Source organism: Culicoides brevitarsis, chromosome 1, assembly GCF_036172545.1.
Source record: "Culicoides brevitarsis isolate CSIRO-B50_1 chromosome 1, AGI_CSIRO_Cbre_v1, whole genome shotgun sequence".
Classification (NCBI taxonomy): domain Eukaryota; kingdom Metazoa; phylum Arthropoda; class Insecta; order Diptera; family Ceratopogonidae; genus Culicoides; species Culicoides brevitarsis.
In genome coordinates, this window is record NC_087085.1 from 37,488,504 (window position 1) to 37,514,806 (window position 26,303).

The 26,303-nt window shown below is 25.1% G+C and overlaps 1 protein-coding gene across 1 annotated transcript in view; it reads right to left on the reverse strand.

Moving 5' to 3' along the window:
- LOC134837770 (lachesin-like) overlaps positions 1-26,303 on the reverse strand; it is a 46,622-nt gene that overhangs the window by 20,218 nt on the left and 101 nt on the right. The window contains exon 2 of the mRNA XM_063853156.1: positions 24,760-24,891. Coding sequence (XP_063709226.1) covers positions 24,760-24,829 — 70 coding nt within the window. The 5' untranslated portion in view covers positions 24,830-24,891. The remainder of the gene's footprint in view (positions 1-24,759; positions 24,892-26,303) is intronic.

Consider the following 26,303-nt stretch of genomic DNA (forward strand, 5'->3'; position numbering starts at 1 on the left):
AAATTTTAACTGAATTTAAAAAAAAAATAACATCAATAAAATAAATAATAATTTTAAATAAAAAAAATGAATAATAATTAGCTTAATAAAACACAAAATTAAATTTATTAAACAATTTTCAATGAAAATTTATTTCGATTTATTTATCAAAATATAAATAAAATAATAATAAAATAAATAAATAAATAAAATAAATAAATAAATAATATTAAAATAATTTTCTCAGTAAAGATTTATACCTAAATGATAAAAAAATTTTTAATTTAAAAAATATTTTTAATTATTTTACGTTTTTTTTTTAAATTTAAATTTAAACTTTTAAAATTCAAATTATAGTTATTATTTTTTTTTTTATTAATTAATTAATTAATTTTTTTTAATTAATTAATTAATTATTATTATATTTTTTTTTTATTAAAATTTTATAAAAATATAAAGAAAATATAAGAAATAAAAATTTATAAAAATTTTTTTTTTTAGTTTTTAATTTTTAAACTTTTTTTTAAATAAAAATCGTCCAGAAAATATTCTATCATTCGAATTTTCTTCTATTTTTTATTTAATAAACATTAAAAAAAAAAATAAAATTATGTATACCAAAATTTCAAAAAATTTTCAAATTTCAATGCAAAATTTTTCCATAATTTTATTCAATTTCTTGTGAATAAATTCTTTTTTATTAAAATTATGTAAATATTTATTATGTAAATAAAAAGAATTAAATTTAATTTTAAAAAATTACATATTTATTAATTTTTTTTTTAATTTTTTTCGATTGTTTCCGACTTTTTAACGAATTTAAAATATTTTTCCTGTAATTTTTTTCCCGTTACATATCAACTTTTATTACAATTTTTTTTTTATTAATTTTACATTTCTATTAATTTGCTGCCATCTGATATCCGTCTGTCGCGCTCCTTTGTAATCAAACTCAATCAAATATTCACTTTTTTTAATGACACAAAAGTTTCGTCGGAAAAATTTTTATTTTTTGCAACACGAGATTGTCGACTGACATTATTGTTGTTAGTTTGATGAATGCAAACATCATGATTATACGCGAAAAAAAAAGTTTGAAACGGATGTTCGAAATTCGCTCGTCGTCGAATATGCAGTGGATGATGATGATGATACACGAGAGGATAGAAATTGAATCGAGTGATAATTAAAACGCATGAAAAAAAATTTGCGAGAGAGAAAAAATATAGTTTGACGATGGAGGAAACAAAAATATGAAAAGTATTACGGCGTTGATTGAATGTTGTTGATTGGAGTGATTGTTTTACCGGGAGCGGAGGATGGACTCGAAAAAAACTTTTTGCACGGAAAAGAGCAACAGTTTTAATTTGATTAAAATTTGATGTTTGCGCGTGAGCGAGGTGCACTAACGAGATATCCGTGCAAAATTGGATTGCATTGTCCTCGTTTTTTTTTTTTGTAAAATTTATATAATTAAAAAGTTTTTTTTCGCTTTTTTTCTAAAACAAAAATGACAAAATTTAAAATCCGACCGAAAATTAGAATGCCACAACTTTAAAAGGCATCGCGCGGCACTCGCAAATTTTTGATTATAAATGTTAGAGAGCATCGAACCAGAAATAATGGTTAACCAAATTTTTGTGTGCAACAAAATTCACGCAGAGTGAGAACGAAACACAGTGAAAAGTTAGAAAATGTTGAAGAAAAAACCGCAACTGTACTTTTGCCGCTCTACAATATAATAAAATATAATAAAATTTAACAACCGATACTTTTGTGTGTTGACAACGGAGACGAGGACGATGATTTCCCATTGAAACGAAGATGTGCACAACAAACACGTTCCTTTGGCAACGACGAGACGTTAACGATGATCGAAAAATTACTCATTCATGTAAATTGTTCGAGTTTCGAGAAAAAAAAATTACACAAGATAGATATTTTGACAGGATTTTTCAGTGGTTTGGTTTTTTTGACCAATTTTTATTCTCAATTTGGCTTACTTTCAACAAGATTTTGTACAGTCCAATGGAAGTTACTGAAGAACAAAGAAAATGTCAAATGAAATATAAATAAACAACAATGTCATCGTCGTGAAGTGAGTAAATGGACTGAAAAGAGGATTCGAACGTTGAAATTTCAGCTATGGAGCGTTAAAAAGGTGCTAATGGGTCAAAAAGTTGAGGTTAAGTTTAATAATTTTTTATTTCTTTAAAAAAAAACTTTTTGTTTTTAATTTTTTAGTATAAAATTGAACTTTTGGAAGAAAATTTTGATCTTAGAGTTTTTTTCCATTTTTTTTATTTTAAAACATTAAAAAAATCGAATAACAATTAATTTTCAGTGATCTGTATCAAAAATGGTAAGTTTAAAACGTTAACAGCGACACTCGGTGGCAGGAAATGAAATTTCAAAAACTTCAAATGAGATCAGATGATCATGTCCGCCATATTGAATCCCTATTTTGATTTACAAAACACGTGAAATGTCAGAAATTCATAAATTTTAACATTTTATATTAATTTTAATTAGTAAAATTTGAACGGATTTTAAAGAATTGGTTCAAAAGTTCTTTATATTGAGAAAAAAATTGGAAGTTAACAACAAAAATTTAAAAAAAAATCAGCTAACAATATAAAAGATCAAAAAATGTAGGAAAGTTATTAATTTAAAATAAAACTATTCTTAATTCGAATTTTTTTTTTCAATATTTAGTTCATATATCCAGCAAAACTATACATAAAACGTATTTAATTTTGTTAGGTTAGAATTTTCCCGCCATTTTTAATTTTTTTTTTTAAATTTTACATCAAAAATTAAATCAAATCATTTTTTGATTTTTTTGATTTTTGATTTTGATTTAAATAATACAAGCCTGCATTTTACATTCAAATCAAACTTTCTCTCTGATTTTTTACAAAAATAATTTTGTATTAAAATTTTTAATCCTCAAAAGCTTTTAAAAGTATCACAATTGACCAAAATTCAACCATTCGTTCAATTAGCTACAAAAACCTCAACAACGTCTCCAGTGACATGTGACTCGAAACTTTTCCGATAAAATTTCCTCTGCAACAAAAACTCTTGTTTTGCGAACAAATATATGACTCTTGTTCAACTTTTTGTCATTGTTCATCTTCCGTTTTACCTTGACACTATTCAAAAATTTCGATCGTCACTCCACACAATCTAATTTCGCAATGAATGAAATTGTCTCTTTCGAATCTCTTGAGCGGCAAAAAAGCAAACAAACAAACGAAAAATGGGCCATTTTTGTCTTTCGAACACTTGGATGCCTATTGTTCGTCTTTTGTTTGCAGTCACTCACTTCGTCATCGTTATTTATTATTATTGTCTGTTTATTGCCGGCTGCTGTTCTTCTCTTCGCACGAGGAATGGGCAAAAATATTCAAAAATGACAACGACGCGAAGAATTGGACATCAAACGAGAGAGAGAAAAGTCTCGCGTGACAAAATTAATGTACTGATGAATGAAAATGTAGATTGATGCTGATATGAAAAGCGACGCGAAAACTACGAAGAAGAGTACTACACTGAAAAATTACGTTATTCATCTTCATTAATATTTTCCATTTTCAACGTTTTTTTTTTGTTTTTCCCTCTTTCTCTTCGTCGTTTTGCGCGAGATGAAGCTTTGTTGACGTTCCGTCGCTCAAAAATAAAAGACACGCTAAATCCATCAAAGAGTTTTGTTGTAAAATAAATTTATAAATGGGTTTTTAATTAACATCCATTCTTGTTTTAGTTTCCTTCGTTTTATTTCTTCATTTGGACTTTGCTCAAAAGTGGGAATTATTAAGCTCATTGAATGTCGCTCGTAGAAAAAAAAATAATATTAAATCGTCATTTTTTCTGTGTGTTTGTTAAATAAATAGACCGTTTCTTGTTTTTTTTTTGCTCACAATTTTTTAGGACTTTACAACATTTAAGATTTTTTTGGATTTCTTTAAAAATCTTTAACTTTTTTTATTTAAATAAAAATTTCTCAAATTGAAATGAATTTTTTAACTTTAAAAATAATTTTTTAGCTTTAAAAATAGATTCACAGCTTTTTTTTTAAAGAATTTTTTTTAAATAAAATTTTTTTTTTAAAAAAAAAATTTAAAAAAAAATTTTTCCTTTTTTAAAAGAAAACTCTGAGGTCTTAGAATAAAATTTTTTATTTTTTAAAGAATAAATTTTTAACTCCAAAATTAACAAAAATTTTTAAAAATTAATTTTATAAATGTTTTAAAATTAATTTTTATTCCTTGAAATAAATTTTGTAATATTTAAAATAAATTACCTTAAAAATTTATTTCTTTGCTCTAAAAATGTTTTTTTTTATTTTAAAATGAATTTAATGTCTAAAAATAGATTTTAAGCTCTAAATTTTTTTTCTCAGATTTTTTACGAATTTTTTGTTTTGGATGAATTTTTAATCTTTTCAATAAATTAATCTCTTAAAATTATTAATAAATAAAATAGAAAAATTTTCTTTTCTAAAAAATCTTAAGTTTATTCAAAGTTTTTTATTTTTTGAAAAATAAATTCTTAAAACAAATTTTTAAGTGAATATAATTTTAAAATGAACTGTAAACTCATGAGAAAAATTTCTTGAAAATTTTCTTGAAACTCAAACAATTTTCTATCATTGTGCTTGCCTAAACAAACCCTAATTTCGTTACAATTTCACAACAAATGATATCAATCGATGCCATTTTTTACGGATTTTCCTCCCCGGGTCGAGTCATTTGTTTGTTCATCCTAGACTTGATATCTTTTGTGACAGAAAAAAAGTTGAAGTAAGTAGGATAGCATCAAATTAACTGACAATCATGGGTTAAGAGGAAGAACCGTCATTCGTCGTCGTCGTGCATTGATTGAAGACCAAACGAGAGAAAAAAAAACGAAGGAAGACGAAAAAAATTATAAATAATGGAGAGTTATTATGAGCGAGGCACAGAAAAAAATAAATAAATAAATGAAAAATGATGTTTCCAACAACGGTACTTTGTTTGCCTTCTTTTTTTCCAGTTCTTGATATTTACGCTTGATTGTTGCTCAGTCTATCAAAATAACGAATCAAGGGGAAATCATTATTTTATAGACGTGAATTTGTTTGTCTTGCAGTTTTATAGACTTTTTATGTTGGCAATTGATCGATTTTCAGAGAGAAGGAAGAGAAAGATGATTGTAGTTTTTGTGTTTTTTTAGCTCTTAAATTGATTTGATGGTTTTGTGTGTCCACAGAATGAATGAAATTTCGGTTTTTGTTGGGAAGTTGTTGTTAAAGTTGGTTTGAATTGGAACAAAATTGTTAGAAAATTGAAATTTTTAACTTTCTTAAGAGGTTTTTTATGCAATTCAGGAAATAATTTATTTTTATAAAAAAAAATTTATCGTATTCAATATATTTAAAAAATATATTTTTTTAATTTATTTATTTTTTTAAATAAATTTTCATTAAAATTAATAATAATTTTATTTAATTTATAAAACTATTAAAAAAAATTAAAATTAATGAAAATTAATATTAATAAAAATTTAATAAATTAAATAAAAAACTTAAAAAAATATTAAAAAACAAAATTATTTTTAAAATTAATAAATAATAAATTAAATTAAAAAATTATTTAAAATATTATTGAATAAATTAATAAACAAAAAATAATTTAAGATTTGTATTAATCAAAAATGTTAAATTATAAATTTTAATTGAATTTAATTGATTTAAAAAAATAATAAAAATATAAAAAAAAGTAAAAATTTTCCTTTAAACTTTAATTTTTTTATAATTGAAATTGCTCATTTTTTTTTAAATTTTTTTAATCATTTTTTTTAAATAACGAAACATTTTAAAAATTTGACGTGGGTAGATTTTTTCAATTATTTCTCATTAAATTTTCTCATATAAATTGCAATTTTAAATGATGTCCTTTTAACCGCCTCCATGCTATAAAAAATTTTCAAAAGACATTTAAATTGAACATTATTACATTTTTCTCCAAGCATTTTCATTTCATTATTTTTTGCATTTCCACGATCTCGTCAGAAAACTCTCCAGATTTTAATTCAATTTAACTTTAAAACAAAGTAAAAAATGAACTTCCTACATTTTTGCCTTGACACAGTCAAAAATAGTTCGCCACATTCTTTCAGCCTTTTGATAAAAAATCTTTTAAAACTAATTTTTTACGTTCTTTGTGACACACTTCTTTTTCCATTTTATCATCCAAAGTCGTTCCAAAAAAAAAAAGGACAAAAAGGGACAAAAAATCTGTAAGTTTATCTTCAGTTCGTTCATTCGTGTCTGTTTATTAGTTACGAGCGATGAACGACCGAAAAATGTGCGGTAAAGAACAACAAAAAAAAAATGCAAAAAACATTAATCATTTCACTTTTCTTTTTGCTAAAATTAATCCTTGGCAGCCCAACTTCTTCAGTTGTTTATGATTTTTTTTTCTTCCAATTTTTCCTTTTACTTGCATGGGAAAAATAAAAATCCCACAAATACTTTTGAATGTTTGGCCTACTAAATTTTTTTTTTACAATTTTTGCAAAGTTGAGTTCATTTCTGTCCATATATTTGAATAAAAAGAGAGAAAAATGTAAAATAAGTTGTGGCAAGAAGAAGAAGAAGAGTTTTGATACAAAACTTTATTTATAGTCTCAAAAGCTGAATTTACGTACTAAAAGAAAAATAAAAAATATGGAAATTCTTTCATTTTTTTTTGCTCCTCAGAAAATGCAAAAAAGAAAATAAATTCATGAATTTTTGACCTCTTGTTGTATTGGAAATTTGTCAAGATTTATTGTTTGATTGAGAATGAATTTTTTTTTCTCTTTGATTTGAAATGAAAAATCATTTTAATAATTCACAAACACTCAAAATTTATCAGATCCATAGGAGGATATCACATTCTTTCTATTTATGGTCATTTTGCTTGCTGTAAAAAATAAATAATACAATATCCATATTTTATGGAAGCTAAAGTGCTTTTTGCTCGGATGCGAATGGCCATTCAATGATGTCATAAATAATATAAAACAATAAAAAATATATTTATTGCAATTCGTCATTCATTCGTTTGTTTATTGCCTTTTTCGCATACATGATGCGATTTCCTGGATATTTTTCATCGCGGATATTTGTTTGAAATTTATGAGAATTAAATGTTAGAAAATCATAAAAAGCGATTGGAAAATCAAATATTTCAGGTTTTGAATCGTAATTCTCCTTATCATCAATAAAAGTTATGAAATATTTCGAAAAATTAATTTAAAACGCCATGAAATGTGCATTGGGATTTTTTCGCGCTTGATGATTTGCGCGGGAAAAATATTTTTATTTTTTTATTTGATACTCGGTTAAGATTTTTTAGTTTAAAAATTATTTTTATCTTTTTCAAACTCATTTTTAGAATTAAAATTTTAAACTTTCTAATATTTTTTGAAGTTTTGCTGAATTTAAATTTTTGATTTTAATTCCCTTGTCTTATACATTTTAGTACAAATCTCAAAATGTCAAAAAATTCGAATTATTTAATAATAATATATAATTAATTGAAAAATTTATTTTTTACATTTTTTAAGAATTACTTTTAAAAAAAAATCTACTTTAAATCTGAAAAATATTTTTTAAAAATTTAATTTTTTTATTAATTTCAGATTTCAAGCAAATTGTGACATGGGATTTACTCAGATTGAAAAAAAAATATAGTGATGTCAAAAGTGAGTATTTAAAGTTAAATTTTAATAATTTCACATTTTAGCACTCCTCAAAATATTTTTTTTATTTTTAAAAAATGTATTAAAAATTATTTTCAAATAAAAAAAAATTTTCTTAAAATCTGAAAAATATTTTTTAAAAATTTAATTTTTTTATTAATTTCAGATTTCAAGCAAATTGTGACATGGGATTTACTCAAATTGAAAAAAAATATAGTGATTTGACATCACTATTTTGTTAGTGATGTCAAAAGTGAGTATTTTAAGTTAAATATTCATAATTTCACATTTTATTACTCCTCAACTTATCTTTTGATCTTGTGATCTATTTCAAAAAATATTACGAAAATTAACTTTAAAAAATTTTTTTTTTATTTTTTCGTAATAATTCTAATAAAATGAGAAATTTTCCTAAAATTCACTACAAAACTCTTCAACACATTTTTACAATTGTCGGTATAACGAAACACGATCGCACTCCGATATTTGCTCAGTGAAATTCAATCTCTCCAGTTACACAAGGACGACAAAATCAATTTCACTCGGTATTTATTTTCACATCAACTGATAAAATCCTTCGCTATTTGTCAATTGCTCGCTTTGATATACTATTGCACCGAAAATTCCGACATTTTTCTCTAACACTTTGTCAAACGCCTAACAATGAGAGTAAATAAGTACTTTAACTTTCACAGAAAAAAAAGAGGAAAAAAAAAATCGGAAACGAGGTCATGTCACATCCAAGTACTTTTTTTTCTTCAAACTTTTCATCATCGCCGTTTCCTTTCAAGTTCCATCGTTGATACGAGAAAGAGCGAAATTGCATTACTTTCCATCCCAGTGCATCAATTTCGCATAAATGTCTGGAATGGAGCAAGGTTGGAGTGTGATGTGCGAGAAAATGCATGAAATTGCAACAAAATGAGCAACAAGACAGACAGAAACTCAAAAGAAGAAAAAAGTTTTTCTTCAATCTTTCAATTCATCGTCTTTCCCGTAAAACATTTTTATGTGCGAGGAAAAGTTGATTTTCTCTGTTAGAAGCACACATAAAAATTCTTCCTGTTATCGTGTGTCAGTATCTCTCGCACCCGAACAGCTCTCAAGGAAATTTCCTCACTCAAATCCAAGTTTATTGTTATCATCACAAATTTTAAGTAAGATGAAGAGGATGTAAAAGTTATGTTCGTCTATGTACTCAAATCTAATAATATGCTTTCATGGAAAAGCACATGAAAAGTTGGAAGCTACTTGAGCTACTTAGAGTAATAAAATTTATTATGCAACTAGAGAGGGAAATGCGTTTCCAACATTAAAATATCAGAAGTAGTTGTATGTTTTATAAAGCAATTGCTGCATTTTACGACAACATCACACACACAAAATGACGAAGATACGACGCTCACATATTTTGTAAGAGCACATGAAATATTTAGATGTTGCTTTGGCTTATCACGATCATAATTCATATTAAATTTATGTGAACTTTACAGGGGGAATTATTGCTGTTATTATTAATAAAATATTGAAGACAAGCTCGTGAGTGATGACTGATTTTAGCGCGACAACGACGACGAAGACAAATAACGAGTCTTTTGTAGCCAATTTGATGCAACATTGGAACGAGTGCTCCTGCTGTAAAATGCGATAAATTAAACGGAAAATATTGTTTGTTTACGTTTCATTAATAATTCATTTAGAATGTGTTTGTCTGTGTTAAAGTGAGTGGATATGCAAAGTGAGGCAATAACACGAAGGAAGCAAAATAAGCGGAGATAAGTCACAAAATTTCACAATATACAGCAAGATGACAAAGAGAAATTTTGAGTAACAACGTGTGATGTGTTTGGATAACAGGTAAGCCTCCCAAAAGGGATTAGAAAAACAAAAAAGACAATTTTCAGAAGAGTTTTTGTGAGAGAAATTTGTCAGTTTTATGAGAAAACTGTCAACGAATGATTTGTTGTTCACAAAAAAATTGCCGCAAAAAAATTTTGGTTCAAAAAGTTGTGAAAAAAATATCATGGAATTTGAAAATGATCAAAAGATCGTTTGAGGAGTACAAAAATGTGAAATACTCATATTTGACATCACTAAAAAATTATTTGAAATTTAAACTGAAATGTGCATTGGGATATTTCAGTTTGAATTTTAATTATTTTTTTTAGTTTTTAACCGAATTTAATTTTTTTTTATTATTTTATATTTTTTTTTAATTTTTATATATTTTTAAATTATAATTTTAATTTATTTTTTAATTATGATCAATAGATCGTTTGAGGAGTTCAAAAATGTGAAATACTCATATTTGACATCACTAAAAAATTATTTGAAATTTGAACCGAACCATGTGCATAATGGAATTATTTTTTTTCAGTTTTTAACCGAATTAAAATTTTTTATATTTTTTTAATATTTTATTAACCAAATTTAATTTTTTTTATTGTTTTATATTTTTTTTATAATTTAAATTTAATAAATTTATAATTTAAAAATATATAAAAATTTTTAAAATGTAACAATAAATTTTTAAAGAGATTTTAAATTTTTTTACAAAATATTCAAGGAAAATAATTTTTAATGAAAATCGATCTTTTTCTTTGAATTTCTGACATTCCTTGACACTCAAGAGGCAATTTTCATTAAAATTCAAACAACAAGTGTCATACTATTGATCCAAGTTGCCATTCTCTGTTGTGTGAAAAAATTACACAAACCATTAAACATCAAAGATGTCAACTTTGACTTCCCTTTTAGGAGAAACAGAAACCAAGAAAGAGTCAAGTACTCGTTTTTTTCTTCATTTTTCTCCAGAATAAAATTGTAAAAAAACTTTTCCACAAGGAATTTTCCGCCGCAACCAACTTCGAAGAATATAAAATGAAAATTGTAACATGTGTCATCTAAAATCCGAATAAATTGTTCCGTCTCTTCTTGCATTTTTTTCTCGTTCTCTTGTGATGACACTCTGATATCATCATCTTCATCGTTCTACCTCAAGTACGGCGCACTGAAAATGCAATGTCACAATTTCATTAAACTCGTGACATCTTTTCATTAGTAAAGCGTCATATTATTTGAATTAAGTTTTCAACAGATGAAAGTGGTTGACTTCTCTCTGTCTCGCGCTTTTCATTCAGCGAGAAAATTTTTCGAATAAATAAATCATAAGCGGTGTGTGCGAGTTTAAATTTATTATATTATATTTCCCAATGAAATGATGATGATGATAAAAAAAACTGAAATTAAATGTCTACTTTTAATATAATGATATAAATTTTCCTCTTAGAGTTGGCGCTGTTTTTGTTGTAATCTATGGTCGTGTGAGTTACAATAACATTTACATTTAATTTGCTGATTGTTGCTGCCCTGTGAGTTTAAATATGGTTATTTTTGGCACGTTTTGATCTTTAAAAGCTTAAAATTCACGTAATTTCACGAAAAAAAAAGTTTAAGGAAAAAATTTTATTTAATTAAAAAAAAAAATTTACTTTTAAAAAAATTTTATAACTTCCAAAAATTAATTAAGACCTGAAGAAATTAATTGACAAGAAAAAAAAAAAACTAATAAAATTTTAAAAAATTGTAAAATATCATGAAAAAATTGAAAAAGATCATAACTGAGGAGTACGAAAATTTAAATATTCATATTTGACATCTCTAACCTATTTCAATTGATCCCAATGCATATTTAAGAAATTTTTTGTTTACATTTTTTCATAAATTTTTAACTTTATACAATTCATTAATTGATTTTTTTATTTATATTATTTTTTTTTATTTATGAATATAAAATTCACTAAAATAATTTTTTAAAGTAAAAATCAATTTTTGAATTGTTAAAGTTAAAAGTTTATACCTACATAAAAAATGTAAACAAAATAAATTCCTTAATATGCATTGGGATACCTTAGAGATGTCAAAAATGAATTTTCACATTTTCGTACTCCTCAACAGATCTTATGATCATTAACAAATTTTTTTCATGTTGTTTTATTTTTTTTAAATTTTATTAAATTTTAGGCTTTCAATTAATTTTTTAAGGTCTTAATAAATTTTTGGAAATCTTAAAAAATTTTTAAAAGTCTTAAATTATTTTTTTTTAAATTGAAAAAAAATTAAGTCTTAAAATTTCTTCTTTTTCATCCACAGAACACTCGAAGTAAAATAAAGAGAGAAAAAAACGTCGGAAATATTTATTTATTATTCATCTTTCTTCAGCACATTTTGTTGCTTCTTCTTATCATTTCTCACATCTAACTACCTTTTTTCTCCTCTCCGCTTAAAAAAAATAGAAAGAGTTGCAAAATCTAGATTGAAATACGGATGAAGGCAAACGACGACGGGCGGAGAAATGCTAAACAGTAAGCACCGAAGAAGGAAATAAATTTCCTCGTGTCGAGCTATCTCTTCAGCATAAATTCTAAAATGTGACGGTCGGATAATAAATACGTCATAATAAAGGGTCATATTTCAAAGTAGCTCTTCTCGTTTGCCTGAATCGGAAGTATGCTTATCAGAAGATCTCTTCGCATTTTCGAAATAATTCAAAAATAAAATTTTCCAAAAATATACGGACATGTAAAAATACTTAAGAATGAATTATTTCCTCGTCTTCTTCTTCGTTTCCATGAGGTTAAGATGCGTGCGATTGTTCCTTCTTCAAAAATAAGTAAATACATGACAACTGTTGGGGCGATAAGAAAAAGGGGAGGATGGGAGAGGCTCAACGAAAAACAATTATGCGAAATGCGTGTCATTCAAAAATGAAGTCTAGCATGAATTATGAGGGAAAAAATGGAATTTATATCTTTCTTCACGAAATGTCACGAGAAAGTGTCTCTTATCTCCCCGGTAACATCACTCTCGACATTCTTTACTCGAGCTTTACTCTTGAAGGTAATGACCAAACACATTTATCAAAAACATGAGCGATGAGGAAAAAAAAGTTGAAAATTTTGAAAATGGATGAAAAACTGTGAGAGAAATGGATGGGGGGCAAAATCACAATGACTTTGAACTTTCCCTTAAATCGATTAGCTACGTGACTCAGCTTGACTTCGATGTCCCTCGATATTATTGGCTTCAAAAAAAAAAAAACTTTGTATATTTTTCTCATTAGCTTAAAAAATTTGCTTGTTTTTTTTTCTGGTTACTTTTAAATTTATCTTCGATGCAAATTTTTTTTCGTATTTTTTTATCTGTGGATTTTATTTTTATTTTAAAAAGTGAGACGATGATGATGATAATAATAAAAGGAGAACTAGAGCGAAAGAGAAAAACATTTTTTTTTCGGTCGTTGTTTAATATTCATTAAAGAATGATAACATTTTTGTGCAATGTCATGCAGATTTTCATTACTTTTATTGTTCTTTTTTATTATTGCGGGTGGACCATCAACGACAGAGGCAATTCACGTGAATGAATGCAAGTTTCGATTAACTTTGGTCCGTTAAACATTTTATTAAATGGAAAGTGAAAAATGAGGGCAATTTTTAAAAAAAGCAGGTGAAGTTACTTATTGGTTGAATTAATAAAAAAATTCTGGATTTTTACTGAATTAATTAAAAATTATTTTTTTTTTGCTTTTTTTTTTAAATTAAATTTGAGGTTAAGTAAAAATGTTTGAGATGAGGTCGAGACTTTTTGTTTAATAAATAATTTAAAAAAAAACGATGAGATAAACTTTAAATTGAAATTTTAAAAAATTTTATGTGCACTGGGATATATCTTTAAATATTAATATTTCACATTTTCATACTCCTCAAGAGATCTTTTGATCATATAAAATTTGTTTTTGATCTTTTAAAGAATTTTTTCAAATTTCTATGATTTTTTTAAATTAAAATATAAAAAATATATAAAAAAAAATAAAATAAATTAATTAATTAAATTAAATTAATTATTAATTAAATTAATTAAAAATTTAATTTTTTTTAAATTAATTAAAAAATTTTTAAAATTTAATTTAAAAAATAAAATAAATTTTAATTAAAAATTACAGGCAAAAATTTTAGTAAAATTCATGAACAAACAATTTAATTTTTTTTTTTTTGACATAAAAGTCTCTTTGAAGATTAAAAGTAACAATGATAGACCAACTAAAGTAATAAATGTAAATTAAATTTCAAAAAAATTTCATTGAAAAAAGTAAAATAACTGTCAATCCGCTTGAAAGTTGAAACCACAAAAGCACATGTTCATAAAAAAAAAAAGTTTTTCTGTCGTATTTTTGCTGCTTGTTACGCAATACGCTCAATAACACACCGAGTACTAAATACGATTTAAAAAAAAATCATTCTAGGTACCATGAAAAAAACGCAATAAATAAAATTGGAACATATTTTTACACGCAAAACATTCGCCGTATGTGGTAACTCGCAACATAGGAAGCACTCGCAAAAATTTCACAGATTTATTAATGACTTTTATATAATTTCCATTTAATACTCCTCGCTCGCGGAACGTTTACAAAGTTAAGCGAATGTCATAAAACAGTCTCTGAGCACATCCATTATTCATATTCTCACATGAAATAATAATAATAAGTGTAAGCTGCTTTTCACTTGCTGCTTCCATTTCCGAAAAAAATTCTCCCCCGATTTTTTTTTTGTTAGTAAATAAAATTATTAATTTGATATGCCGCTTATTTTGCTTTGATCTTGGAAACATAACCTATTCACTTTGTCGTCATAAAAGTGATTTATAAAAAAAAATATTTTCTTATCAGAGGAGAACAACAAAAGCCACTCTCGCATCCACAAATCAATCTATACCGCAGAGTGACGTACAAGAGCGCAGAAAATAGGAAGCTCGTATGAAATTATGATGATTATTATATTTTATTTCCATATATAAGGACACGTGCGGATGCCAAAGTGTTGTAGGAGTGGAATTGAAAGCTATAATAAACGGGAGATTATCACACACACTTACGGTGAAGAACAAGCGAAAGTCTATACGTTGCACAGTGGGATGAATTTTGATCAATTTTTAAAAAATTTTCCTTGATTGGAAATAATTGCCTACTTTCAGGAGTCTTAAAAAAATTAATTTAAATCTAAAATTCTTAATTAATTTTTACTTTTTAATTTTTAAATTACTTTTTTTTTATAACGAAGTTAAATTAGACGTCAAAAATAAAATTAAATCAAAAATTAATTAAGATTTTAAATTTAAATTAATTTTTTTAAGACTCCTGAATGTAGGCAATTATTTCCAATTAAGAAATTTTTTTTAAAAATTGATCAAAAATTATAATTTTACATTTTTCGGAAAATCAAAATCAATTTATTTAACTGATTTTAATATTTTTTCAATTTGAGATTGATCACTCTTGATAAAATTATTTTTTTTAGCAAATTTTAAATGTTCAACAAATTGCATATTTTCAGGGGCTCAATTTTTTTACACATAATAATGTAAATAATTTTTAATAAAATTATTATTTAATAAATTTAAAATTTTAAATTATTAGAAATTGGAATTTTTTTAAATAAGAGAGCCATAAATCTAATTAAAATTTCTATTTTTTTTTATTTTTTTTTTCTCAAATCAGCCCACTGTGACACATCTTCTCCATATCGGAAAGTATGGCAATAAAAACGTTATGATCGTCATTTTGTTACAATATTCAAAGCTCTCATTTTCCGTATAGAGAATATTAGCAGGCAATTATTATTATATTTTATTACATATCATCTAAGCATACGCAAGTCTATGTATTGAGGTATATTTCGAGGATTTTGTGGTTTACTTTTAAGAGTTTTCTCAGAACCTTTCTTATCACGACGTATTTAGTTAACGTCTTCTCGGAAAATATTTTTATACATATTTTGCGGCGTTCATTAAGAGAACGTCAACAACGGAAACTGTTCCTTTTTTTGATGAGCTTCGAAGCCGTAAAACATTTAAAATTTATTTATTTACCGTTCGATGGAAATTCAATGGAAATTTCGAAGCATCAATGCGAAGATTCTTGTTATCTTAGGACAATGAATTTTTTGCGCGAATAATTTTGATATTTCTTTGAAAAATATTTTTTGATTAATTCTTTGAAAAATATTAAAGATATTTTAAACAGAAAAATTTATAAAAAAAAAATTATTTAGAAAAATACTTAAAAAAAAATTTTTTGCTTTTTAATTCAAAATATTTAAATAAATTTTCCAAAAATAAATTAATAATTTATTATAATTAAGAAATAATTTTTATTTTATTAAATTTAATTTAAATTTTTTTTTTATTATTTTTAAATTATTTTTTTGTTCATTTTTTTAAATTTTTTTATTAAATTAATTTTTTTCTTAATTTTTTTTTTTTTTAAACAAAATTAAAAAAAATTAAATTTATCTAAAATAAATTAATTTTTTTATTTTAAAAATTAAATTTATATTAAATAAAATTTTTAATTAAATATTTATTGTTCTTAACTAATTTTTTTATTTTAAAAAATTTAATTAAATTTAAATTTTTTAATGCGAAAAAATAAGCTATATATTAATATAATATATATTAATATAAAGCAAACTTCTAAAAAAAATAAATTAATTTTTTTTTTACTAAAAAGTGAACCAAAACTGATTCTCAAGCAATTTTTTTCTGTAACTTTTCTGAAAAAAGGGATATTTTCATCACAAATTCATCTCTCATCTCGCCCTTTTTTATTAACGCCGCACCACGATCTATGCAGAAATTAAATTAATGCTAATTTCGTTCACTGCATAGCTAATAACATTAATGTTTGCCATTGTCTGTACTGTCGCTACGCTAAAAAGTTTCGCCGTATTGCATCATTAGTCGCGCTCGCTGTTAATAAAACATCGCTCGAAGCAACGATGACGACGACTAATTAAAGCAACACCTCAATATTTACACATCTTTTATGTGTCGTACATTGTTTGATCTACCTTTTGTTATCGCATCGCACGACACACCGAAGAAGAAAAGTGGGCGAAAGAGATTCACTGCCTACCCCATTTAATTTATTATCAAAGTTGTGCTAATTGAATAACTTTGTTAATTATTATTATTATTATGATTGTACTTGCAATGGAAGTCGTCTCGCAGTAGAAGAGAACATTCATGAGACGGAAATAATGATGAAACAAGAACAAGTCTACCTTTCTGTTACACACTTGCGTCTGTCATTCAATTTGAAATTTATGCCTTTCTCAGTTCCTCCTTTAATATTTCTTCTTTTTTTGTCGGATTTCAATGAAATTATTACTTTTTTTAATATGCTATTTTATCCGTTTTGGGGTCTGTTTTAAAAAAAAATTCGGAAAATTTGTGGAAAATTAATTTTGAATTGTGGAAAACTCGGAAAATTTGAGAAAAGCTTTAAAAATCTTAAGTTTAATTCGTTAAAAAGTTAGAAAGCTTTGATAATCTTTTAAATTTCAAGTTAAATAGAAAAAAAAATTAGAGAAAAATCGGAAAACTCAAGGAAAATCTTTGGAAAATTTGATGAATTTTCCTCAAAATTTCCCACAAATTTGATTCAAAATTTGATTTTTTTATTAAAATTAGACAAAAATTGTAAAAAAAATATGAAAATTGAATATTTACTTAAAAATTTGGAAATTCGAGGAAAATTTATCAAATTTTCCAAAGATTTTCCTTGAGTTTTCCAATTTTTCATGAAAATAAAAAAAAATAGATGAAAAGCATTTTAAGAAAGAAATCTTTTAAAATAAAGTGGTTTTAATAAAATGGCATAAAATTTGGAAAATTCGTGAAAAGTCGGAAAAATTTAAATAAAATTTAAAATAAAAGTGAAAAATTAATGAAATTTTGAAAAATATGTAAAAAATTGAGAAAATTTCTTAAAAAATAATTTAAAAGCGCTTTTCATCTCCATTTAACGAAATATTTTCCTTTTTCCTATTTGAATGGCAATGAATGCTAAAAGGAAATGTGTATACATAATTTGCTGGGTAATAGCGAGTGAAAAGGAAGTAATAATTTTACGCTGTGTGTCTCTCTAAACGTAAACGAAGCTCAATCGAGTTGCCAACGAAGCAAAAAGTAGGATGAGGGTCGCTTACATAACATTTGAACGAAAAAAAAATTGTGTTAATTTCGTTTTCAGTGTCATTGCTTCTTGCTCCTCTATTTTGCTGCCATTCAAAAGTTCAAAGAATTTATTTTGGTTTCGGCTTTAAACTCGCTTCACAATAGGTCGTCGTCGTCATCTACCAAAATTAAATCTTATCCGACAACTTGAAGTAAATAATGATGATTTATGATTCGCAGACGTCGAAAATCGGAACAAAAATTAAGATACACAAAAATACCTTCATAAAAATATTTTTTTTAAAAGTAGCAACAAAACTTTTTTTTTCTGTAAATAAATAAATTTACGAAGAAGTTTATAAGAAGATGAGAAAATTTCCCATTTTACGTCGTGTCGAGGTGAATTTTATTATTGAGAAATGTTTTTAATTACTTTTCGAGGGTGTGTATCGGGAAGGTGTCTGAAGTGCGATAAGTAAGCAAAACAAACAAAAAGTAGCAAATCATCGAGGATTTAATTCCAGCGAAGACGAAGAAATTTTCGTTAAATTAAATTTCTCGCGTGCAAAAAAAAACCGCAAAGCTTTGTGAAAATTAATGAATTTCAATCGATTTTTTCGTGTGTAAGCAGAATTTAAGGAACAAAAAATGTGTGGAAATATTGCAAAAAATGCCATAATATCAAAAATAAGTGCCCATTATTTCCGTAAAAAGCCTCTTCTTGCTGCCTCGTGTGATTCTGTGAACGTTTGTGTGAGTTCGGGTCACGAATAAATTACATTTCTCATGTTTATGCCCATCTGCAGATAACGCGGAATGGTGATACATGGCATTCGTTGGTCCGCCGTTACCGTTGACTTGGCTTGACTTGTTGTCAATTGGGATGAATTTATGCCAACAACACGCAATATGAAGAAAACAGGAAAAAATGTTTGAATTTTTCAGGGGTTTCCTGTGTGGAAAAGCAAACAATGAGATTTTTGAGGCAGTGATGCTGCGGCAAATTTTTAAAAATTTTTTTCAAATGAAAATTTTCAGAAATTTAAATTTCAAAATTTAAAATAAATTTTTAAAAATGTTAAAAAATAAATAATTTAATTTTTTTAGTTTTTTTTTAATTAATAAAAATAAGCATTTATTTAAAAAAATAAAATTTTATTTCCATGAATTTTTTTTAAATTTTTTAATATCTTTTTTTTTAATATTTTTTTTAAGATTTTTTTTTAAATAAAATATTTAAAACAATATTTTATTATAATTAGAAAAAAAATAAAATTCTGAATTTTCATAAATTCTTTTTTAAAATTTATTTTTTTACGTCACTGAAAATTCCGCAGCTATCAGCTTCCTCACATCTCCCGTTGTTTGTCCATAAAAAAGCAATATTATCATTTTTTCATCTCTTTCTTTTTTTCTCTCTTCTTCTTATTTCCATGCTGTGAAAGCAACAACATTCACACACGCATGATAATGATAATGTCGAATGTAAACAAAACAACATTGGAGCATGCAAGTAAATAACATTTATTTTCTAATTTGAGTCATTCGTTGCGTGCTTAAAATTTATGGCGGTACATGATCTAGGTAGAAACGTAGTCAAAAAGTCGTCGTCGTTTACGTCATTCTTCTATTCAATGTTTTTTTTCAACATTTTCAGCATAAAGCCGGGATTCTAAGCTAATGTAATAATAAATGACGTGTTTTTGCCTTGAAAAAAAAAAAATTCTTGCAGCATTCAGTCGTTATTATCACACATTGCCAGCAGAATAGAACAAAAATAGAATAGAATAGGATTTCCAGAAAATCATCTTCCTTTTTTGTCGTTAAAAATAATTTTTTGCGGTTAATCTTTAGCTCTTTATTATTATTGCTCATAATATTTAGTGTGCGAGAGATAATTTGTTTGGGACCGTAAGAAATTAATTGAATTTTATTGTTATTAGTCACCCTAAACATGTGTGAAAAAACCAAACAAAAGAGAAATCGCAACACATTTTTTTTTTGTACGATGTTTTTTTCTAGGCGAGAAGTTTCCGTAGTTACCCAGTTAGAAATGTTGAGGATTTTTTTTGACGAAAAAAAAAATCGAAACGTGATAAAGATATATCTTTAAAAAAGTTTTACTTTAAATTTTGATGAATTTTATCAAAATATATTCAACCTCTCAATTCGATATCAACCTGATCAATTCAGTCCGATGATAAAAATATCTAAATTAATTAAACAAAATTCCTTTTATAACTATAATTTGAAAACGTCTCCCTAACTGGCCAAAAACTTATTCAAGTATCCATCTTGAATATTTCAGTATTTTAATAAATGTAGAACTAAACGCTTTCAATTAATTTCAGTTTTCATCAGAGACGTCAAAAATTTACTTGCTATTGCAAGACAGTGCAATTCGTTTTCGTAGAGCTACTCAAGTTGGATTGATCCCGTTGCACTGAAAAATGTTTTCTGTTCTACTTTGTGTCAACATTCTATTCTGGCTGCTTAACATTGTCGGGAAGCCATCATAAGTGTTGAAATGCATGCTCTTTATGTCAAGGTTCTTTTTCGAATAGTAAGAAAGGATTTTTTCTGTTATCGAGTTTGTCTTGGCGTGTAGATTGATTTCTTCGCAGAACAACATGCTATCAACTGAACACGTGACTTTATAGTGGTTCTGCTCATTGGGATGTTACTGATCAGTTTTTTCGTCAGATGTTTTCGTTTCAATCTAAAATACTTTCTCACATCAATTATATTTAAAAGAAATGGCTTAAGGAATTTTTTGGCACTGAATATGGCGACCTGTTTTGTATATCATGAACGCAGTTAAAAGCGGTATAATTGAATAAATTTTCTTCTTCGTGTTTAAGTTAGGTCAGAATTATTACCAATAATTTAATAATATGGTTGAATGATTTTGTATATTTTTTCTTACTTCATGCACCCTTCATAGATTATCAAAACATAAGCCAAAATTTTGTAATCTTCCATTGTATAAGTTTGAACTAAAAAAATTAAATAAAAAAAAATTAAAAAAAAATTAATTTTAAAAAAACTTCTAATATTTTTTTCAAATAAATTAAATATTGTAAAATACTAAAAAATAAATTTATTAAAAAAAATTTAATTGAGTTTATATTTCTAAAAAAAGGAAAAATAATTAATTAAGATTAAAATATAAAGAAATTTTTCATAAAACTTACCAAAATTATACTAAATTAAACTTTTGTAAATTTTCACATAAATTTTTTTACCATAAAATTTCCATCTGGGCACTCATAGTAAGCAATGAAATAAATGAATAAGCACCACACATGTTTATGTTGTTATTAAAAGCAATTCATTATGGCTAATTAGTGCACGCGTAAAGCTCTCTTTCGCACTAACTAATAATGTGTCGCCTTACAATTTTCCCTTCATTAACGTTTTATCATCGTCTCCGCACACATTCCGTGCACAAGTATTTTAATATTACATAAGGCGGAATATTTTCTTTGTTAGTTCCTGATGAAGAAAGAAAAATAAGAGGAAGCTACTTACGACAAAATGAGTGTCGGAACATTAATTAAAAGAGATCAGTTGGTCTTTGCATCAGCATATCACATGCATACACTCACGACGACAAAAATAAAATAAAATAAAGAAAAAAAAAGTAAAAAGACGATTATGTCGCAAGGGAAGTAATAAAAGTAAGATTATTATTATGATTATTAATAATGGCAATAATAATTATTCGCGTTTTGAGTATGAAAAATGTCTTTCGCGTGATGTCGTGGGAGAATTATGCGGAACTTTCATTAGATCCGCTTAAGAGTAATTGCAAGCAATGAAGAAGAAGATGAAAAATGCAATTAAACAGTTTTATCTTCCTCATTCGCTAAGCCGAGCTTAAAAAGCTCTTCTCTCACATCACGTCTTCCGAACCACGTACGAGCAATCCGGCTCGTAATTACATCTTGCATTAGAAATATTCCAGGATATTCATAAAAATAAAAAATAATTAGAATTTTGCACAAATGAGCAAATTTCACACAAAACTTTTTCGGTTAGTTAAAAACTTTTTCACTCGAAATTTCTCTTTGATTATTATGTTCATTGTTTGCACTTTCAAATCACATTGAAATGTTGCAGTTTTGTAAAATTCGAAAAAAAAAATTGAAAAGCACTTTTGCACTTTTTTATTTTAGTTCATCATCATTCTAGTTTTATTTCACCACACAAACTTTTTCGCCAAAACTATGTCGAATGTCGATGTTTAATAAAACGCAGGTATGGCAAAAAAATTTGTGTGTGTTGAAAATGGGAGAATTGTGTGAGTGAAGTGAGGGTTTGAGAGCAAATTGCGAACATAACAAAGGCAAGGATAGGGTGACATGTGATTGATTTTTGAATTTTTCTGATGAGAATTGTCATTTTTTTAACAGAAAATGTCTTTTTGTGATAGAACTGTTAATGGATTTTCAGTTTTTTGGACATCAGGTCAATGTTTCTACAAAAAAAATATGAGTTGAAGGACAATTTAAAAGGAAATCAAAATTATAAAATAAAATTCAAAAAAATTTTTGAATAAAATATTAAATTAAAACAATTAATATATTTAAAAAAATATTTTTGAATTTAAATATTGTAAATTATATTAAATTAAATTAAATTAAATTAAATTAAAAAAAATTTATTAAATATATTTTTTATTAATAAAAATAATTTTAAACATTTAATAATTTAAAAATTATTTATTGATTATTTTTAAAAATAAATTAAAATTTATTTTTATTATTTTTCATTCTAATTTTTTTTAACATTATTTTGAAATAAAAATTTTATAATAAAATATTATTTAAAAATGCTATTAATTGTTAATTAATGAAAAATGAAAGAATAACCATTTCTTATTTAAATTTATAAAAAATATTTTAGTTTAAAAAAAAATTTTTTTCACAAACTTTCATCAATAAAAAATTCATATTTTTAATTAATTTTTTCTCATTCTTTTTATTAAAAAAAATATTAATTAAAAATTTAGTTCATAAACTTTTTTATTTGCTTTTCTATCGAAATGTCAACCCTACAATATTAAATAAGTTTAGAAAATTTACGTGAATGGGATTGGTAAACATAGTAGCAAATGATATGAAAAAAGTTTCTTCTACACAAAAATCCACGAGACACACACAACATTTTTGTACTTCAATATGTCGTTGTATCGAAAATACGGAGCAGATTTAAAAATAAGGAACAAAAATAAAAATAAAAGTTTTGTCGGTACACAGAAAGTCGAACGTAAAAGGGAAAAACTTATAAAGGTAAATAATAAAACGTTTTTTCTCTTCTTTTTCTGTCGTTTCATGTCTTGTGTCTCTATTATTTTTTTTGTTATTTTATCTCTTATAAATTGAAAGTTATATGGGAGGATTATTTTTGATTGAGCAAAACTATCTCGTCGCAAATATTTCGTGTTTCCGGTGTGGCATGGAGAGGAGTAATAAGTTAAGAGCCGAAAACTTTTTTCATAAAGATAAGTGAAGGAACGTCTTTCGGGTTCTTGAGAAAATGACAAAATATTTCACTCAAGTACTTTTCTGAAGATTATTGCTTTTTTTGCCTACTGCCGCGTGCGCTAAGAACGAATTTTGGTATCGAGAGATTCTTGAGAAGGAGCGAAGAAAATGAAAAGTGATATCTTTCGACATTTAATACTGCAAATCGAAGACACCTGTACGAGATTGGGAAATATGAACACGAGCAATGCTCTTGATTTGTAATAAAAGTTAATTAATTAGTGATTAAGTTGAGCGTGAGAGATGATATTAAATGGAGACGACCGGTGTTTTATGAGAAAAATTTGTCGCATGGTTAGTTTCATCTAATTTAGTGATGTGATAATTTCGTGAAAGTAATAACTTAAAAGTATTTTTAATTAATTCACAAGAATTTTGATTGATTTTTTTTTAATTTATAAAAAAATTAATAATTAATTAAATAAAATAAAATTTTAACTTAAAAAATCTAAAACTGTAAATTAAAAATATTTTTTTCAGGAGAAATATTTTTAATGTAAGAAAATATTTAAATTTCAGATTTTTTTTTTTTTTTTTTTTTTTTGAAAATATTAAGTTATAAAATAATTTATTAATTAATTTTTAAATGATTCTTTTAATAAGGTTTTATTAAGATTATTTTTATAATTTTGTTTAAATTTTTAAAATTTAATTTTTGTTTAAATTAATAAAATAAAATTAACTTTCGTTTTTTTAAATTTTTATTGAAAAATGTTCGAATTTTAATCAATTTCGTAAAATAAAACATTTATAAAAAGTATAAAAAAATTTAAACAAAATTTTAAAAATTATCTTAATAAAACCGAAAATTTTTATTTAAAAGAATCATTTAAAAATTAATTAATAAATTAATTTATTTAATTATTTTATTTTATTATTTAATTAAATTATTTATTTAATAAATTCATTTCAGGATTTCCTTAAATTTGTTGTACTAAAAAAAATTATAAAAATTTTTATAAAAAAATCTTTTTGAGACCAAATAATTGCGCGTTAAATAAAAATAAATTTTCCTCAATTTTACATTCTTTAGCGATTCTTTAGACAATTTAGAAAGCAAGGAAAAAAGAGGCACAAATTATTATTATTAATATAATATACGTGAGAGACCCATAAAATCCCTTCTTAATAACAGCAAATCGAAAATCAATGTTGGCGCTTCTTTCTCATGTTCAACAGTTTATTTAATATCAGATTGCCACTTTTTACACACACACACCCGAAAAAAAAATTGAATCAATAAAGAAAGCTTAACGTGAATTTAGGAACTGAACCTTTGAATATTTTTTCCCTTGCGTCTTTTTTAGCATGAAGCTATTTTATTTATTTAGTCTCGTAGACAGATATTATTGCTCCGTTTATTCGTCAATTTTTTTCATTTTTTGCATATTTGGACGTCATTTAGTTGTCTGTCTGCTAATAACGATGATGTTCGTGATGATGAGAAACAGATCAGCTTAAAAAAAATATTTGTTGTACTTACCATTTACTGCATGGATGAGAAGGAAAGCAAACGAAAAGAATCCAAAAAGCATCCATTTTATGCCACACATTCCGGTCACGTTATTGAATTTTATTTTTATTGACAGATTTTATGGCATTTTGGGGGTGCCTCCTGTTTGGGTGTATGTGTGTTGTTATTGTTATCCCCCCCGAAAAAGCACAACGAGTAATGAAGGTACGATGATCGCAATGAAAGGAAATAAAAGAAAGAGAAAAAATATATCTTTTAGCTTTTTTTTATATATTTTTTGCTTACGACGTCTATTCTGATATAAATATTATTTTTTTTTTATATTGTTGACTGTTAACTTTTTTTGTAGAAGAGGAAAAAAAGGCATTTATTGCGCTGCGATAGACAGGAACATGTGTTCACGCGGGAAAGGTACGACGTTATGCTGAAGGCTATTGTGTGATTATTGTTATCGGTTAACGGATTGACAGAAAAGGTCAGTGGAAAATTTCTTTCAGGTTTTCAGTTTAAAGTAAGAAATTTTTGATGTTAAGAAAATATTTTTTTTAAATATTTAATTTAAAAAAATGCTTTTAGATCATATTAAATAATAAAAACATTTTTTATTTTTTTTTAATTTAAAAAATAATTTTTAATTTTAAAATTTTTTAAAAAATTCTTAAGATTTTATTCCTATTGTGGATAAAAAATTTTGAAAATTTTTGCATAAATAATTCTGGCAATTTTTTTTCTAAAAACTGAAGATCAAGTAAACCTAATAAGTCCATAAAGCTTTTAAAATTCAATTTTTAATATTTTTTATAATTTTTTAATTTTTACATTTAAAATAATAAAAATATCATAATTTTTTAAAAAATAAAAAATAAATTTGAGGAGTAAGAAAATGTGCAAAATTAATTTAAAAATGTTTTAATCATTTAAATTTTGATTTAAAAAATTTTTTTTTCAATTTTGTAGATCATAAGAAAATTTTAAAACAACAAATAGTTCAGAATTATATGAAAAAAAAAATTTGAAATAATTTTTAGTTTTTTTATTTTAAATTTATTTAAATTTTTTTATTTGAACTCTTTCTTAAACTAAATATTTCCCAATTAATTAATTTAATTTTTTTTCCTTAATATATTTTTTTTATTTTTATACTTTCAAAATTTTATGTTTTAAAAAATGTACCATCAGAATTAAAGAATTTTTCAAAATTTAACAAAAAATCATTAAAAAAATAATTTTTGCACATTTTCTTACTCCTCAATTAAATTTTTCAATAAAAATGGCGCCAATTTATCAATTTACTTTAAAAAATTACTGTAATAATAATAAAAATTGCACGTATTTCCCCCTTTCTTATTTCTTTTCAATCTTTTTAAAACTTCCCTACATCGTATATTTAAGTAAATCTCAAAATATTCCTCAAGTTCAAAAACTCTTTCGCAATAATCAATCAGCGAGTCAATCAATCAACCCGCTTCACGCACGCACAACACCCGCCAAATAACTCAATCAATACATCCAAGATGACGTCTCGGTGCGAAAAGTTCAAACTGTAATCCTAC